Genomic DNA, 19,540 nt, shown 5'->3' with positions numbered 1-19,540 from the left:
ATACATTCAGATGGGATTTATGGGTTATTGTGGATAAATTTTCCCAAAATTCACTGTGATAGAATATAGTCCTGGAGCAGAAAGGCATGCTCTGTCTAAGGGATGCAAACTGCCCACAGTGTTCTCTTGAAACTCCTATTGAAAGCCATGAATGTTCTATACATGCCACAATATGGCTCACAAGTGACAATGAATTTGAATGAAATTGTCATGGGGATTAAGAAACCATTTCATGATTCACACTGCTCCAGTCTAGTGTGTTTTGGGTACTATAAGTACCTGTGTTGTAGACATAGCCTCAGTTTCTGCTACTGCTAATCCAAGGGATAATGTATTCCCTCAAATCAAATCCATTGCTGCTGTGATACCGCAACACTCACACTCTCCATAGCTATTTCTCTCCACTGGAATTCCAGGACTGAAAAGACGTAGGGGCTTGTTTTCACTATGGAGCTAAATTGGTGCTGCTGCAATCGATGCAGTGGCATCGATTTAGCGGGTCTAGTGAAGATACTCTCCATCGATGAGAGAGCGCTCTCCCATCGATTTGTGTACTCCACCTCAACGAGAGGCAGAAGCAATGTTGGCAGGAGAGCGTCTTCCGGCAACATAGCATGGTATGGACCCCACAGTAAGTAGATCTAAGCTATGTTGATTTGAGTTACGCTACTAACATAACTCAAATTGCATAGCTTAGATCAACCAGCAGCGGTAGGGTAGACCAGGCCACAAAGTTGACTTCTGAAGCAAAAGTAAAAGGAAGGAAGGAAGGAAGGTGACAATTTCACAATCACTTGCATTCAGTGTAAAGGCCAGATGGAGATCTGGTTAGGAGGAGTTCTGGCAACTGCTAGCTTTAATGAACAAAGCAGAATGTTTCCATGCCTGTAAAATTTAAACATGTGAGCTGAGATTGTGACAGTAACATAATCTAGGCAAAGAAGGGAATAGGAAAATTGGAGGTGGAGCGGAAAAGAGACTGATGAAGGATTAACTTTGGAATTAAGCCTAAAAGACTTTTGGTCTCCAGGAACTGAGCTGGATTCCAGCAACTTATCAAAAATCACGATATAAAAGAAAGAAATTCACAACTAGTCTTCGGGCTCCTCCCACACACTGTTCTCTCCCAATAACTGGTGTGGCTTTTGATAGCCATTCCCCCAATAGACAAGAAAAGTGAAATGACTCTAATTTTTAAAAGGGCGATAGAATTTGGGCAGATACCAGTGAATCAACTCGGAAGCTTTAGCTATCATGCTGCTACAATAATGCTGTTCCTTTTTTGGTCTTTCGACAATACGGGGCTTCCAGTTGTCCTTCAAGCTACAGCCACTTTGCAATTACACATTATTAAAGGTCTTTGGGATATTTGGAACAATCTCCTGTACAATGGAATGGTATGACTTAGGGATTCAATAACTCATACTCAGTGTCCTCAGCAAAATATATATTATCTTTGTTTGCTCATTTTGTGCCCTTCAGTAGCCCTGAGGTTTGGTGACTATTGGATCACATGAGGAGGAAATTCCACCCAGAAAACACTCAAAACTGTAAATTTTTAACAACATTCCTGACCTTTAAGCCAACACAAACCTGTGAAATTTGTCTGTTCCTTTGCAGCGCCAATACAGACTTTATAAGGTTCTAAAATTAGTATCTAAAGACCACTCTAAAAAGTGCCAGAAAAGTGTTTTAGATACATATTTTTAATATTCATAAGCATGGAAAAGGTCAAATTTGAATTTCACAGAAGAACCAACGCTCAGCACAAATAGCAAAAAATGGAAACAGATGCCCTCACCACATGCATGTTTTGTAAAATCTTCTCTGCATAACAAATTCAGTGATGTACAATGCAGTTGCTCATCTCAAATGTTCAGCCAATCCCTTGTAAACCCCATCTGAAAAAAACCATGCTTACCCCCACCTGCCTCTAACCACTGCCCTATTTTTTCCTTTGGCCTCTCAACTTACAGTGACTACAGTGAAACTGACTAGACATGAAGTGCTGGTAAATGCACAAATTAAACAACTTTAATTTCTCTAATAGTAAACTTAGCTGTTACTCCTAACAATAATAGAGTAAAATAAATGCCAAACTAACTTCTCTTCCTTATGAAAACAATTTAATTTTCCTTGTCAAATTCATCCATATATGAAATTCTAGGGAAGCAAAATCATTCTGGAATTCAGTAAAGAGAGCATATGGCTACTGTACAACTTGAATAAGGTATATTCCCTTTTATATGTTCCCTGGCATCAGTTAAATTTTTTTTTTATTCTAAATTTAACTTCTTAGCATCACTGCACATGGATTGGTTATGGGGAAACACCAAACAATATGACAGAGGAGGCAGCCAATTTTACCTTTTTTTTCCAAAATGGGTCATGCACTAGATTTTATGCACTGAAAATGCATCCTTAAGTGGGTTTAGGTCGCTAATGAAGTTTTGCTTCTTCTGGTAATTTATCATTATAGTGATCTCCAGCAGATTGTATTGCAAAGGCTACACACACAAAAATCACCATCACAACTTGGAAACTCATTAAGAAGCAGTGCTGAACTTTTATAAACGCCAGCGTCTGGATGCATATAACAAAGAGCATGCAATCTTGTTACAGGCCATGAGAACTGAATTCTACTGATGATTCACTATGGACACTCCAAGGCCACTCATCTTACCATGGGGATGGCATGGAGTCTAATGGCTCTGGTTCACTTACTATTTACCATCTAAGAGCACTATACACATTCATTCACTGCCCACATGGGAAAGAGAAGAATTTAATTTTTTAAAAACCACACACAACATCACATAAAAGGAAGATGTCATTAAAGAGGACAGTGTCATTGTAACAGTGTTGGTCGCAGGATATGAGAGAGACAAGGTGAGTGAGTTAATATCTTTTATTGGACCAATTTCTGTTGATGAAAAAGACAAGCTCTTGAGCTCCACAGAGCTCTTCTTTAGCTCAAAAGCCTGGCTCTTTCACCAATAGAAGTTGGTCCAATAAAAGATATTATCTCACCCATTTTGTCTCTCTCATTGAAGAGGACAGTGTCAGTCAGTATTAGACTGATCCAACATTAGATCCCAAATTGGGTGCACAAAGTTTCCCAGCAAATGTGGGAATGTGGGGGAAAGAGAACTACAAACAGATGCTACAGCCAGAAAAGTTCATTCAGAAACTTAATATCTAGATCTTTTAACTTCTGAGTTCAACATGTACTGGCTTCAGTTCTGTTTGGAAAGAGATCGAGTAGACCAGAGTGTCTGATTGTCACATTTCCACATTCAGAATGCAAAGTGTATTTTCATTGTAATCCAAAGGGATTTAGAAGCATGAATGATTAACAAAAGCTGGGAGTTTCATTCTGTCTGATTTCCTGAAGTTTACCTTGCAGCATCAAAAAAGTTGGTCACTTTTTTGTTGATTGTGTGCCTTATCTGTTTTGGAACTATCCATCTATCTAAAGAGCATGGCACTAACAGTGCTGGTACAAATTACTCCAGGAAAATACAACTCGTATCGTGAAAAGATTTAACCTACCCAAAGATGACAATTCTACATCAAATTCTACATCAAACCCTGGACCTAACTCAGCTTTTTGTGGGTCTTTCAGTGTATAATAATATTGTCCCAATATAACTGTTAAGTAATATGAGCAAAGAATACTTGGAACTGGAATAACCAACTATTTTATCTCTTGGATATGTACAGCCTTTTACTAGCAAACAGGAATCCCAAAGTGACTCCTGGACCTGTCACTTGTTGTACATCAGTGAAGTATATCAGCAGGTGGAAAAAAAGTCTTTATTTTAAAAGAGCTTGTTGTTATATTTATGTATTCATTGTGTATTTGTATTATCATCACACCTGGGAGCTCCAGTCACGGACTAGGACCCGCTGTGCTAGGCTCTATACAAACACAGAACAAAAAATCAGTCCCTGCCCTGAAGAGCTTACAGTCTAAATCCCCTCTGACCTAAACTGGTAAAACAAAGTGCATGTCAGCCTCTCCATTAAACACCATAAGGCAACATTCAGAAAGTTGAAACCTCAGAAGATCCTTACTGAGGATTATTACAACTTCAGCACAGCAAATCCCTCTCCTATGTACTTAGTTTTGACTTATTCACCTTCCAAAAGAGCAGCGAAAGTCAAATTTAAGTATTTCTCTTAATCCTTACACAAGTTTTGCTAATAGGACACATTACTATTCACATGGGGTATTTATGTGGGCCCCATTACTGTAGTCTCTGAGCACCTCATACTCTTTAATGTGCTTATTCTCACAACACCCCTGTGGCGTAGGGAACTGAGGCACAGAGAGACTAAGTGACTTGCCCAAGGTCATACAGGAAGCCTATGATAGAGCATGGACTTGAACACAGGTCTTCTAAGCTAGTATCTTAACCACTGCACCATAATTCATCTCTGTAATACAACTATACACCATTACTTCTAAAGCTAATGTATAACTTGTGCACGCACACTTCTAAGACAGAGATTTTATTCCTGAATCTGAACAGCAAAGAATGCGGCATTAAGAGTATTGTGGTTTCTTGCGAGTTTGAGAGAAAACATACAAAATTATGAAATGTTCAATGTTTTCTTTTTAAAGAATGGAGAAAGTTGTCCTTGAGTTCCAGCATGATGGTTTTTGTACTAATTACTTTTCACAGATACAACACACTCAGGGGAAATTGGCACCAAGAAAAAGGTGAAAAGACTGTTAAGCTTTCAGAGATATTTCCATGCATCCAGGCTGTTGCGTGGAATTGTACCACAAGCCTCTCTGTACTTACTGGATGAAGACTACCTTGGACAAGCAAGGGTAAGAGACTTCTCCAAATCCCCAATCCTTGGAAATATCTTGCTGAAGAATGTCATTTTATAACTTGCTTTTACTGAAAAACAAATGGGTGGATGAACTGGCTAAAATTACCCACTCTAATTTCACCCCCCAACAAATGTACTAGACTTTGCCATGGGTTTTATGCTCATAGCATTAAGGAATGAACATCAGAGTGACAAGGAAATGTCTAGACCTGATGCCAAAGTTCAAACTCAGCCAGCCCATATTACAATCTGGAATTATTAAGTGAGGAACATACATTTGTATGCCTGAAGGATCCCTAAGTGAGTTACAAATGTAAGCTGATATAAAACTATACATAGGATTAATTTCATCCACCAAGAAAATGCTGCCACCTCTGCAGCAATTATTTAACAGTCCATAGTAACACTACACAACAGTTTAGGCTGGAAAGTGAAGAATGCTAATTGAAAAGAGAAGTCATAGTAGGCAAAATATAATTACCTGATTCTTCAACCCTTATTCACTCTGAGTAGCATTTACCCACATGATTAGTACTGTTGATGTCATTAGAATTACTCACATGAGTAAGCATTGCTCAGTGCAAGAAAGGGTCACAAATCGTGGCCCCCACTTGGGAATCTGGACTGTGTCAGGTGCTGGGGGAATAGTATGACAATGTAGAATTTGCCATATTAGGTCATGCAGCTGATCCAGGTTCAAAATCCTGAATGCACCTAGTCAATTGTGGAATGCTGTACATGGGGGGTGGTACTGTTGGACTCCTCTCTGAGCATACAGCATGAGATTATAGGTTATTCCTGTGTTTGCTTGTCTGGATAGTACAGCTACATTTTTAAGAGGGCACATCTCTTCACAGGAACTAAGACAAAATGCAGGAATCAAGCCCTCAGGAGAACTCACATTGTACGAGTCATTTTGAAAAATTCAGAGCTAATTTGAGGCAATAAGGGAAGGCTGCAAAAAGTTGCACAGCGATGGACCGTTTGGCAAAATGTTTTCTTTGATTTTTCACATGTTCTTCTTGCTTCAGTTGGAAAATATTTTCGGCAGGGTTTCATTTACTGTACTTCTGTCAAGTAAAACGGCAAGAGGATTTCTCACCCAGTGGAATAAAACTTGGCTCTTGAAGGCAGACATTGCTATTTTGATCCAATTTCAAATCCATCTGTATAGCTCTCATGAGGAGAATTTTGAAGCTGCAGCAACTACACCTATGATTACTTAATGTACAGTAATAATTATTTAAATCTGCTTCACAGTCTGACATAACAGTCATTTTGCTTTTCATGTTTGCATTTTCAGCACATGCTATCCAAAGTGGGAATGTGGGATTTTGACATTTTCTTGTTTGACCGTTTGACAAATGGTAAGTCATAAAAAAGTAACAACAAAAAACCCCAAATCTTTTTTGTCATATGATCCCCCTCATACAGTTATTCTAGGAATTCCTAATTATTTTGCTAGACTTTTCCTGTTCAGACATTTAAATGGGAATTGTAGGGTGCTCGGCTCCTTACAAGATCACACCATTAAACATTTACAGAACATTCACAATTGTTTGTTATATTTAAATGTATCCCATATCTATAAATTTAATTTCTTTATATTTGTCAGGGCCACTTTTATTTATGTATTGTAAATTGATAATTACTTATATTTAAATGGCACGTTCCACTGGGAAAAATCCACAAGTGCTTTAAAAAATGTGTTCATTTCAGATCAATAATATGCACTGGCCCTATACCACCCACCTACACTGTGATGATCCTCTCATGATCAGCTACACAGACTTCAGGGCCAGACTCCATCAGCCATGATTTTTTATTAATATAAAATGGTTTTGGTCTGAATTATGCTTTACTTATATTATTTGTCAGGATAGGATATTAATTCTCCTCTCATTCAATAATGCCATAATTATGAATTGCCAGTAAATATACGTGTGTATTCAAGTCTATATTTGATTCTGCACACACAAATCTAGACAATGAAGTAGCACGGATCAGTTAAGAGCAGAGGAAGGATTCAGAGCCTGGGGCGGGGAGTGGGGTCATGACCACCCTATCCCTTCTACACTGCTAAATGGGAGGGGCTTCCCTATTAGATCCCAAGTAGATTGGCAGTAGAGGCAGAGCTGAAGTATGGAAAAGGTTGGGATTCACTGGTTTAGAGGATTACTTATTAGCCCTCTGATTGGCAGTAGAAATTATGAAGAAAGGTGTGTAAATGACAAAGAAAGCAAAAATGTAATCCTGGTGACTTGCTGAAATTACATTGAATATAGTGCATTATCTTCCTGTGCTACCATCTTATAGCACTACAGCTGAAGAATCAAGGAAATGCCTTTCTATCCTTTTACCTAAAATCTGTTTCCTCTTCAGACATTCATTATCCTTCAATCCTGAATCACCCTTTCCTTATATCATTGTACTTTTGTATAATTTACATTTTCTTTCAGTTCCATGAACACTGCCAATGGATTATTATAGAATTACACATACTCTTCCTAAATAGCTTGTCAATATGAATACCAATGTAGGACTCAATTTTACCATTATTACCTGTACTGAACTCTTACTGAAGTTAGTGTGAATTTATGGGGGGATTGAGTCTTTGCTAAGTTGAAACTCATTTTCTGCTGCATATGACTGCATTGTTACTGTCAGATTCAATTACAGCCATGTGCTGAACTGGATGCATGGATTATTCATATGGGTGTGCATTCATTTAGGAAATAAAAAAGTTCAACTAATTACAAACTGTTGAATTACTGTTGACAGTAATTTGTTTGGCTCTTAATACCAGTTAGCTTTGGCCATGTACTGAAGTAATTGAGATGAACTGACACTATAATGGAGGCTTCTGATTTTAGGTTTTAACTGATAAATACTAATAAAACACGTGCAATTTAAAAAAAAAATGAAATTTATGTTTATCAAATAAGCACTGGAAAAACACCAGAAATGGTTACTAAGTAATCATATTGATTTCACTCCTTTTCCAGTGCAGTTTGTTTATATAGGCTCCTTGGCTTGTGTCTAAGGGCTTGTCTACACAGAACAGTAAAGTGGATTTAGGAATGTTATTTCTAAAGCACACTAACATGTTGTGCATTAATTGGTCTGTGTGAACCCTGCTGATGTGCACTAAAGGTTTCCCAGTGTGCTTTAATGTAGTGCTGTTTGAAACAGTGCTACATGGATATACAAAGAGAAAGCCCCGAAAAATCCTGATTTTTGGATATTTATATAGAACTCAAAAGTAGCTAAAATAAATGCTGAAAAATGAAATTAATAAACCCTGAGAAATAGAAGCCCTAAATATAGTTCACGGGGGACATTGTGCTAAGTTCAAGTGCTAAAACCATCAACTTCATCTTCTGCATAGACTCCTGAAGTGGCCCTTGTTTGTGAAGTTCACAGCTGTGCTTGTACTGAAAGGTTTCCTTCCTAGTAGGTCTCTTCTGGGCATTGCTTTGTGAATTCAGTACATGTATAATGCAGAAATGGGAAAATGATTTCCAGTACAATATAAACTACACACAAGAAAGAATATCTCAAAGGTGAATTCCACTGACATTGTCCATACAGGACAGAGTTCTGATCCTGCAAATACATTGTGATGAATACTTTACTCCCATGCGCAAAGTTACTTATGTGCATAAATGAGGGTTGCCAACCCTCCAGCATTGCCCTGGAGTCTCCAAGAATTAAAGATTAATCTGTAATTAAAGATTATGTCATGTGATGAAACCTCCAGGAATATGTCCAACCAAAATTGACAACCCTAACATAAGTGTTGGAAGGAGCAGCTCTCAAGAGATTGAATCAGTTCAGACCATTAGAAAATAAGCAAGATCTTGTTTGTACACAGTTGTCACTGCATTATTTATCCACTGTTAAAAGAAGTTAACGAGTGTTCTATATTTTCAGGAAATAGCCTGGTAACATTGCTGTGCCACCTCTTCAATGTGCATGGGCTTATTCACCATTTCCAGTTAGACATGGTTACATTACATAGGTTTTTAGGTAAGTCCTTTCTTCAACTCTATCATCAAAGGCATTTTACAGCTTAGTGTCTTGTTTCAATTATATTTTATAATATTGCTGACATTTGCAAGAATATATATATATATCTGGCAGCAATATATTAAATACACTAACTTACTTTACAAGCAATAAAGACTCAGACCAGCTGAAGTCAATGGTGAGACTTCAGTGAACTTTGGATTGGTCTCTAAACCAATCTTTCATCAGCTCAGATAAAGCTGAACTGCTGATTTTTTTTAAAAAATCAACCACCTTATACTGAGCCACACACAGACTGGGTAGGCCCACACAGACAGAACCCCCCACACACTGTAGAACCAATCCAAAATACATCTCAGTGGAAATGGAACTGTAGTGCAGTGTTGTTGTTTTAGTGATTTATAGAGCAGCTAAGAGCCTATTTACAAAATTTAACAAATTATATCAAGCTGTCTACACTGGACAGCACTGATGAAAGCCACTGCTGCTGCCGCCACTGCCAACNGTCCCGCCCCCGGCCCCGCCCCAACTCCGCCCCTTCCACGCCCATGGCCCTGCCCCCAGCCCCACCCCAACCCCATCCCTTCCCTGCCCCCATTCCAATCCCTTCCCCAAAGTCCCTACCCCAACTCTGCCACCTCCTCTGAGCACCCCACATTCCCCCTCCTCCCTCCCGCTTTGATCTTGGTTGGGGGTTGCTAAGTGCTTCCCTGCTCCCAGCTCGCCCTGCAGCCCCTGCAACCCCCACCCCTGCAGCCTCTGCGCCCCCCACCTGCCCTGCCCCTGCACCCCCCTACCCCTGCAGCCTCTATGCCCCTGCCTGCCCTGTTCCTCCTCGCCCTGCAGCCTCTGCACCCCACCGCCTGCCCTACCCCTGCACCCCCCTGCCCCTGCCTGCCCTGCTCCTCCTCGCCCTGCAGCCTCTGCACGCCCCTGCCCCTGCAGCCTCTGTGCCCCCTGCTCCCCCGCTCACCCAGCAGCCTCTGCCTGGCGGGGACTTCGGATACTCAGCGGCGACCGGGGCAGCGTGGGTCCCTGCAACCCCGGCACATGCCGCATTCCCTGCCCCGTGCCACAGCCTCCTTCCTGCCGCGCAGGGTGACGGGGCCGCAGGAAGGGTTCCCCAGTGGCCGGGGAGTCCCCGCTCGCGAGGGAAGCCCGAGCCTCTGGCTGGGCCCGGCCTCCCCATGGTCCTGCGGGCTCGGCTGGGGCGTGCAGTCCGCCCGGCCTCCGGGGGCAGCAGCGGCCCCTTCACCGCCTTCTGCGGCTGCGCCCCCCCCTTACCCCGCCTGAGCTCCCTACAATGTAGCCGGGTGGCTGGGCTGCGCTGTGGACCCGATGGTTTGTGCTGGGGCTGGGCGGACCCTGGCTTATGCTGCCTCCCTATTTCCCCGGACATGTCCGGCTTTTTGGCAATTCCCCCCGGACGGGGATTTGAGTACCAAAAAGCCGGATATGTCCGGGGAAATCCGGACGTATGGTAACCCTACCCTATGTTTCATGAGTCACAGTCCTCTAGACTAATCACAAGACCATGCTGTCTCTAAATGCACAGGATAGCTGACATCTGGAGTCTGCAGGGCACATTTGTTTCTCATTGCAGGGCACCTTATTCAAATCAGAACTAATATTCATATTAGTAATAAATAACTGGCACTCAGCAACAGAAAGGCTTGGGGGCCGGTTCCAAATCATAACGAGAATGATCTTCCACTCTGTTTCTAAATGACATGAAAGGTATTTCAGAAAGGATTGTGGCCAACATTTTCAAATGTGAGTGTGTGAAGTTAGACAGCTAAATCAGGTCTATTATTTAGGTGTCTGAATCTGGATTGAGATGCCTAACATTAAGCAGACAACTTTGAAAATGTTGGCCTTTGGACACGGATACACTGTTAATACAGTGTGCTTTACTAGTAGTGTAATATACCACTAACATTTTCAAGTAGTTCCTGATGGCAGAGTTGATCTTATATGATAGGTTAGACTGGTAGTTTTATACGTTGTTTCTAAACTGGATCTTTGAGACTAAATAACAGTATTTTTGTAGCAGCTACCCTGTTTTTTTTAGCCTGTTAATTGCTCATGCTAACATAAAAACTATTATAATAATGAGTCAGCATATAGCCAGTGGTGCAAGTAGATTTTAACTCTTACCAGTACAGTGACTCATGGGAGGGACACGAAGGGGTGCACCAGCTAAAAGGGGAGCACGTGACCTCCCCATGTGACTCCTCTCCACCCCGCTCCCAACCTAGGGCCCCCGTGCTCTCCCCATCCCACGGGGGGGCTCTGTCCTCCCGCTGCGCTGGCTCCCCCTGGCATTCAGCTGCTCTTCCTGGCAACCAGGCCCCAGAGCCACTCCCTGATGCTGCCTGGTGCAGCACAACAGTTGGCTGGGAGGTGCCTGGCTCTCCCGGGCAGCCACTGCGCTGCACCAGGCAGAGTGGCTGGAAAAGGAGACGCTCTGGCCTTCTCTCTCCGCCCGGGCCGGAGCGGGCCCTTGAGCCTGGGGAGGGGCACTTGACCCTCCCACCAGTCCAGTGGTTCTCAAACTGGGGGTCGGGACCCTTCCAGGGGTCGCAAGGTTATTACGTGGGGGGTCGCGAACTGTCAGCCTCCACCCCAAACCCCACTTTGCCTCCAGCATTTATAATGGTGTTAAATATATTTAAAAGTGTTTTTAATTTATAAGGGAGGGTCACACTCAGAGGCTAGCTATGTGAAAGGGGTCACCAGTACAGAAGTTTGAGAACCACTGCACCAGTCGCTGGCCCGACCCCAACGCCCCCCTCACAAAAAATGGTCTGTGACTAGAGCCCTGCGCGGATACAAATGTATACCCATGGATGGGGATAGAAATCGGTATCCACTGAACCACAGGCCTCTCCCAGGAACTGCAGCAGTGAAAGGAGAAGAACATGGGCCCACCAGGCACCCTTATGCCAGCAGCTCCTCCAGCACAGCTGTACTGTCTCCAGCCCCGCCCACTGCCCTGTCCTATGACAGGTCTGTACAGACCCCAGACAGGAGACACAGCTGCATGGAAGGGCTGGGGGCAGTAAACAGCCAGGCCCAGGGAGCTGCTGGTGTGGGGCTGCCCGGCGGCCCCATGTTCTGCTCCTTTCGCCGCTGCCATTCCCAGGAGAGCCCTGCGGTGTTCAGCGGATACCGAATGTGTCTTTCCAGTACGGCAAATCTGCAATAAATATCTTAATGGTATAGCGTACCTGATCGTACCAGCTTACTTGAACCACTGCATTATAGCCTGATAGTTTTGATAGATACAAACTGTGCAAGGAACTCAAAAGTGCCATACCTGTGGATCGCTGTGTATAAATAGTTATCTCAGATGATAGCATTGTAAATTGAACTATAAAACCAAACAATTATCTGATGTAGCAGTTGCTTTGATTTTCTTGGTAAAAGAATTGTTTGCCTGTTTGTGCTAATGTTGTGGTCAATTTTGTGTGGTCCAGCTTGCCAACTTCCTCACCCCTCTGGACATTATGCTTGGACTGCTAGCTGCTGCAGCTCACGATGTAGACCATCCAGGGGTCAACCAACCATTTTTGATCAAAACCAACCACCACCTTGCCAGCTTATACCAGGTGAGACTGCTTGCAGGGTTGGGGAGGATTAAGATGGGCTTAGGGCATTGCTGCAATGCATTTTCAGGTTGAGGCTATGGTTTCAAATCTAGCTGAGTCACAGTTGTTACGAGTTTGGCAATTTCAACATAGATCCTCAGTACACATTTGTTTGCATTGCAAAACTACAGCTGCAACTGAGCAATAGGGTGCAAATACCAATGCCTGTTCAGGACAGTATTGGCGCTGAAAAGGCAGCAAGGCTGGGAATATTTCTGGAGTGGGTGGGCTGGGGTAAGATTGTGTAGATTTGTGGCTTACAATCAACAGTCTTCTCAAAATTCCTTCCCAACCCCACATATGGTGATCAGTTAGACCCTGAGCATGTGAGCAAGAACCAGCCAGCCAGGTACCTGAGAGAGAGAGAGAGAGAGAGAGAGAATGCTCAGTGCCACCTCAGAGCCCTGGCCCACCCCTTCCAATGTCCCATCTCCAGCTATGGCCATCTCTTCAGAGGAAGGAGACCAAAACCAAACAAACTCAGAATACAGAGGCGGGGGGGAGGAGCGGGGCGAGAGAGAATCCCTCCTGACCCTTGCAGGAGATCAGGTGAAGCCCTGAAGCGTGAGATTTTAGTAACATAAAATATAAACCAGAAGGGACCCCCAGGGCTGCTGAGCACTGCCCCCCAACACCACAGGCAACTTTGTCATACAGTGCTACTCATAAATGTGTCCAGCTCTCTCTTAAAACTAATTAAGTTGAAACTCTATATTATTTATGTGCATATATATCTATGTATATAATATATCCATATATACAATATGTAATATATCCATATTATTCATGCACATATAAATCCATGTATGTTTATATGTCAGCTTTGGCTACTGTACTTAACTTCTTAGAAGCAGCAAGCCTGTGTACCCTGTAGTCAGCTGCAGCAGCATGTGGCATTGGAAAATCCTGACTCCCAACAGGCATAAGTGGAGTTAGGGTCAGGGAACTGGCTTTGGGGCTTTTCACGTCCAAGAAATACAAAAATGTGTGCACTGACCATGATCCCTGGCGTTCAAAACTCAGACAGTGAACTTGGACCTGTCAAAAAAAAAATCTGGTGTATTAGTGATTGATAGAATTCTTTAAACCTTATACATTTTAGAACAATGAGGAGAGGGGTTGCTAAAGGCCATGTGCCTTTCTGAATACACTAAGCATGATACAGCACAGTCCTGATTTAATAATTTGCTGAGTACTTAAAGACAGCGAAAGATTCTCTCTTCCTCCCCACCCCCATACCTCTCATCTGCCCCTCCCCCACCCCCACCGACACTTGTGGTTTTACAGATAAGATGGTGATTGTGTAACAGTTCAACTGTCCTTCTACCCTGAGATAAAGGAACAGACAGGGCCATGTGAGCCAAGGCCAGGACAGAGCGATGCTCACATAGCTATGACTTTGTGACAGGCTTAACTTGCTGAATCAGTTTATGACAAGTTATACCCAAACAGCAACCACAGCTAGATTCTGCCTACATTATTTTGCTCCAGTCTCCTCTAAATGTCAGAACAATTGGATTGGAGGGGGGAGGAGGGGAGCCAAATGGCTGTGGAAGGCAGGGTTAGGATCCATCGAAAGAGAAATGGGGGAGAGCCATCTCAGACAAACCCTGAGTTCTGACAACAGAAAATAGAATCATAGAATATTAGGGTTGGAAGAGACCTCAGAAGGTCATCTAGTCCAATCCCCTGCTCATAGCAGGAACAATCCCCAACTAAATCATCCAAGCCAGGGCTTTGTCAAGCCTGACCTTAAAAACCTCTAAGGATGGATATTCCACCACCTCCCTAGGTAACTTTTTTCTTTCAACAGTCTACTTAATGTGCAGTCGTCCTCACTTCCTGTTAGGTTTTGATTTACCTCTGCACTACTGGGTTCCAGCCAGAAATAGGAGCCTTCTCACAGGGAAGCCCATTCTCATGTCATTCATAGCCCAGCTTTGTGGTTGTGAGAGATGTGGGTAACTCAGAGAAGCACCCAGATTTGGGGGATTTATTTACAATCACTGAATCTTCTGAGGTTTGATCATCAGAAACATCACTGGTATTCTCATGACAGCCACCACCCTATTTGAGAACATTCTCTTCCACTTCTTTTGTGACTGTCTAAGGAACAATATAATTTTGGCCCCCAGTAATCTCATTATGATGGGCTACCCAGTATGGGAACTGTAACAATCCGTACCATGGGTTTTAGGTCCTAAACGTAATGAAAGCTTCCTACAGCCAGCCATAAATATATCTGTCACATAGAGGGTCAAATAAAGGGTTAAGCTTCCTCTAGATCATGAGTTAATTGTTAAGAAACACATCAGTTTGCAACACTAACCCACCACCTCCTAGTCCTCTCCCTGTTTGGTTTATATCCCCACAGGCTAAGGCAATCTGATACCTGTTAGCAATTAACCTTAATAAGTCAGCAGAGGGGTCCTTGGTGGAAAGCTGACAATTCTAATTGCTAGCAGCAGCTGTATGGTTTCTAGCTGCTCGCACTTAATGCTAGAGATGTATGGCTTCATGCTCAGCTGTCACTTGTTAACCTGATCTTTCTTTAGTTGTCCAGAGTGAACTTAAAATATGGGGGAGGAAAGGGGTGAAGAGAGAGACTGAGAGCTTTTATGCAATCTTGCTGTATAATGTTGGACCATGATGGGCAGTGGGTGAAGCTTCCCCTAGGGGAGGCTAACTCCCTGCCCTGGTTCTTCCACCGGTGGCCCCTCCCCCACTACGCCCCAGGGCCCACCCCTCCCTGGGTTGGCTCCCTCCCCACTCGGACCCCCTGCCACCACTCTCACCGTGTCCCTCCTCTCCTGTCCCCTCTCCCACAAGGCCCCCCTGCTCACTGCGTCCCTCCTCTCCTCCACCCCCTTACCCTGTGAGGTCCCCTCCACACCCGCCCCCCCAGTCTTTCCTCTCCTCCACCCCTCTCCCCCACAAGGGTGGGGGGGTAAGAAGGGAGGTGGCAAGCAGCAGTCAGGGGGAGGTCTCATGGGGAGAGGGATGGAGGAGAAGAGGGATGCGGTGAGCAGCAGGGACCTGTGGAGAAGGGGGGTGGAGTGGACGACAGGAGGGACTCACCAGGCAGCAGCAGGTGGCAGTGGGGGGCCTCTGGGAAGGGGCAGAGCAGGGAGAAGAAGAGGGGTCCAGCATTGCCCAGGCATCCAGTAGCCTCCCCTGGCCTATTATACCTGCTGCCCATGCATGAGTATTTACAGAACTGAAAATACTCAAACTTTTTATTCTTCTAGTAGGAACTAATTATCATCATATCTTGCACTTCTATAGCAGCTTTCCTCAGAGAAATTCAGAGTACTTTCCGACATTAACTAATCAAATCCCATCTCTTTCCCTGAATATATAGAAACATCTCACAGCTTTAGTAAAACAAAAAAACAAAAAAGAGCAGTGATACAAAGTATGAATTAGAACAGTAAATTCAGAAAATGTGAAAGAAATAAGAAAGAAAAATAGATAATGTGAGCATCTAGCTGGACCTGTTTTCCCATTTATTTCCCTCTCTCCTCTCAGATCTGCAGTAACATGAGCTACCCAACTTTCTTCTTTCCACTTTAGTTACTAGGTACTAATAAATGGTGTGTCAAAGAAACAGTATGATAGAACTTGTACAATGCAATAAGCATTTGTCATGGATGTCTCCTCAGCAACAGGACTTCTTGATAATAAGATAGTTCTGAGAAGAATTGTTATAGTTTATACTGTCACCATCCACCATCTTATGATAGGTCTGTATCTGTTGAGGGCAGATTGGAGGCATCTTGATGTCACTTTCATTATTTTAAAATTTATATTGTGGCAGTGCCTAGTCAGGACTCCATGTGGTAGGCACTGTCTCTTAGTATGTGTTTGGACAGTGCTTGCCTCAAAGAGTTAACACACTATTTGTTGTATGATTCTGCAGGTACATCAGACTTTGGTCACTTATTCCTGTTTTATATTTCCTCCTAACTAAAAATCATAGGTAACAAGGACAGATTAAAAGAAAATATGAATTATAGGAGGAGCTGGTAGCAATATTGATAATTAAAGGTTGCCTGAAACTTTCCATTATAAGACCCTGTTTTCAATAGCTTATAACTTTGGTTGGACTGAAATTTTCCATGTCAGGTGTCTGTCTCAGACTAATTTTTTTTTAATTCTTATTTTTTATTTAAAGTTTCAGCTAAAACAGTTCAGCCATTTCTGAGAATGAGAGTGAAGAAAAATACATTGCTTTGCCCTTATTAAAAAAAAAACCTACCAACCATTTAATAGAGAAGTTCTAGTGCCTTTACACTTTGCAGCAATGACTTGAAATTTGGCAGGGTGTTGCTGGGGGGCCTCAGCTCCTCATCTTTAAATTGCAGATTATATCACCCTCTCATTTCACAGGAGTGTTGTGAAGATAAATTCATGAATATTTATGAAGCATTTGTATACTTGAGTGATGAGCACCATAGAATAGCCCATGAGGAAATTAATAATTCTGCCTTCAGAGCAGGGTGTGAATAGTGTGCAATAAATAAGGCCTATTGCCACACATTGAACAATAAGTAAGCACCATCTGTTCTGCACTGAAAATTGGTAAGTGATCATGCCATTAAAGACTGTATCATAATGCATAAGTGCAAGAGGGTACAATTAAGGTTTCATAGGCTTTGTGGTCCCGTTTCCTCCTCCTCCCTCACCACACACTCTCTCATGATCCGTCCTCCATGCAGTCCCTCATGGTCCCACCACCTCGTCCATGCAATCGCTTGTGGTCCTTCCTCCTTATCTGCACAATCCCTCATGAGGTGGTTTCCTCCTCTACCATGCAATCCTTCATGGACCCTCCTGTGCTGCCCGATCCCTCATGGTCCCTCCTCCTCCTCCTTCATGCAATCTCTCACCTTGTCCTCTTCTGCACCATCCCTCAAGGTCCCATCTCCTTCTCCTCCCCATGTGATCCTTTGTGGTCCGACCTCATCCTCTTCTGTACAACCCCTTGTGATCCTTCCTCTTCCATGTGATTCCTCGTGGTCCCTCCTCCACTACCTCACAATCCCTCACGGTCTTTCGTTCTCCACACAGGCCTTCATCCTCCCATCTCTTTCTCCTCCACACAATCCTTTGTGCTCCCGCCTCCTCTATTTGCATGTGATCCCTTGTCTCCTTCCACCATGCAATCCCTTGTGGTCCCATCTCTTCCTCTTCCACATGATCCCTGTGGTCCCAGTCTCCTCCATGCACTCTCTTGTGGTCCATCCTTCTTCTCCCTATGTGATTCCTCATGGTTCTTCCTCCCTGCAGTCCTTTGTGGCACCTACCTTTAGTCTTCTCCCTTGTCACTTTTCTTTTCGTGATGCCTCTTATCTCTCCCATACCTGCCCCTACAGAAACCAGAGCAGTTCCTTAATGAACTGACACCAGCCCCTCCCAAGCTCACACCTGACAGCAAGTGGGCAGGAGCTGCTGACGTCACAGCATTGTTGCATTATCTCATAGAATTAGGGTGGCTTCTCATGCATCCCCAGAATACCAGACAGTCCAGTACTTCCAAAAATGGCAGGTACCTGCCCCAGCCTGCATGACCCTGCCCTCGCGGGCGTGACCTTGAACGCACGGAGGATGCTATTTTTAAGAGCTTGCCACCCCACCAGTGTGACCTCATGAGTAAGGCTATGATTTAGTCATGGGTATTTTTAGTAAATGTCATGGGCAATAAATAAAAATTTGCAGCCTGTGACCTGTCCATGACTTATACTATAAATACCCCGACTAAATCTTGGAGGCGGGGGACCTCCCGCGGGAGCCACTGCTTGGTGGGGCCAGGGGCCCCAGCTGCCGGGGGCCACCGAACAGCAGCTGCTCCGGCCACACCCAGGAGTGCTACTGGAGGGGGGTCGAGGGGGACCATAGGGCTGCTGCTCGGGGGGGCGGAGCCAGCGCAGCCCAGCTGCCAGGGGCTGCCCCAGAACCGCTGCCGGGGGCCACCAACTAGCAGTTGCTCCGGCTGCCCCAGGGACCACTGCTGGGGAGGGGACCAGGAGCTGCTGCTCAGGAGGGGTGGGGAGCTGCTGCTTGGGTGTGGGGTGGGGCCTATGTGGCACCAGCTGCCAGGGGCCACCCCAGGACCACTGTCGGGGGCTACCGAGCATCGGCTACTCCAGACACCCCCGGGACCGCTACTGGGGGCTGCCCTGCGTCCGCTGCCGTGGGTTGCCAAGCTGCAGCTGCTCCAGCTGCCCCCGGGACTGCTGCTGGATGGCGGGGGTAGGGGCCACTGCTTAGGAGAGGGCCGGGGGCTGCTGCTTGAGGGAGGTGGGGGGGCTGCTGTTTGGAGGGGCAGGGCTAACGCAGCACCAGCTGCTGGGGACCGCCCCGGGACTGCTGCCAGGGACCACCGAGCTGTGAGTGACTTCTCTGGCTGCCCCCGGGACCGCTGCTTGGGGCGGGGGGGTTGGGGGGATGAGGCCACTGCTTGTGAGAGGGCCAGTGCAGCACCAGATACCGGGGGCCACCCCCTGGGACCGCTGGTAGGGGCCGCCGAGCAGCAGCTACTCGCCCCCGGGACAGCTGTTACAGGGGGGGTAGGGGCTGCTGCTCGGTGGGGCCTGGGGGGGGGGGCTACTTGGGGGGGGGTTAAGGGGCGCGGCGTAAGGGGGGGGGGGGGGGGGGGGGGGGCTACTGTTTGGCGGGGCAGTGACCACCACAACAGCCACTGCTTGGGTGGTCCCCGGGGCCAGCTACCCAGGCTGCCCGACTAGAGGCTTGTGTGGCTGGCCCCAGGGCCACTCCAGCAGCGGCTAGTGTGGCTGTCCCCGGAGCCAGCTGCTTGGGCAGCCTTGGGCTCAGCCACTCTGGCCACTGCAGTAGTCACGGAGGTCACGGAAAGTCACAGAATCCGTGATTTCCACGACCTCCATGACAGACATGGAACTCTACTCATGAACCATGTATGCAAGGTCACACAAGCTGGGGTGGAGCAGCACATTCTTCAAAATGGCAAACCATTTAAAAACAGGCCTGTCTGGCCT

The 19,540-nt window shown here is 45.0% G+C and overlaps 1 protein-coding gene across 1 annotated transcript in view; it reads left to right on the top strand.

The window, feature by feature from the left end:
• Nucleotides 1–19,540, top strand: part of PDE7B (phosphodiesterase 7B) — a 250,265-nt gene that overhangs the window by 214,693 nt on the left and 16,032 nt on the right. Inside the window, exons 4-7 of the mRNA XM_034766881.1 lie at nucleotides 4,689–4,840; nucleotides 6,149–6,212; nucleotides 8,779–8,915; nucleotides 12,354–12,485. Of these exons, the coding sequence (XP_034622772.1) occupies nucleotides 4,689–4,840; nucleotides 6,149–6,212; nucleotides 8,779–8,915; nucleotides 12,354–12,485 (485 nt within the window). The remainder of the gene's footprint in view (nucleotides 1–4,688; nucleotides 4,841–6,148; nucleotides 6,213–8,778; nucleotides 8,916–12,353; nucleotides 12,486–19,540) is intronic.

This window comes from Trachemys scripta, chromosome 3 (assembly GCF_013100865.1).
Source record: "Trachemys scripta elegans isolate TJP31775 chromosome 3, CAS_Tse_1.0, whole genome shotgun sequence".
Taxonomy (NCBI): domain Eukaryota; kingdom Metazoa; phylum Chordata; order Testudines; family Emydidae; genus Trachemys; species Trachemys scripta.
The sequence above is the reverse complement of the archived record's forward strand: the minus strand, read 5'-3'. Positions and strand labels throughout refer to the sequence as shown.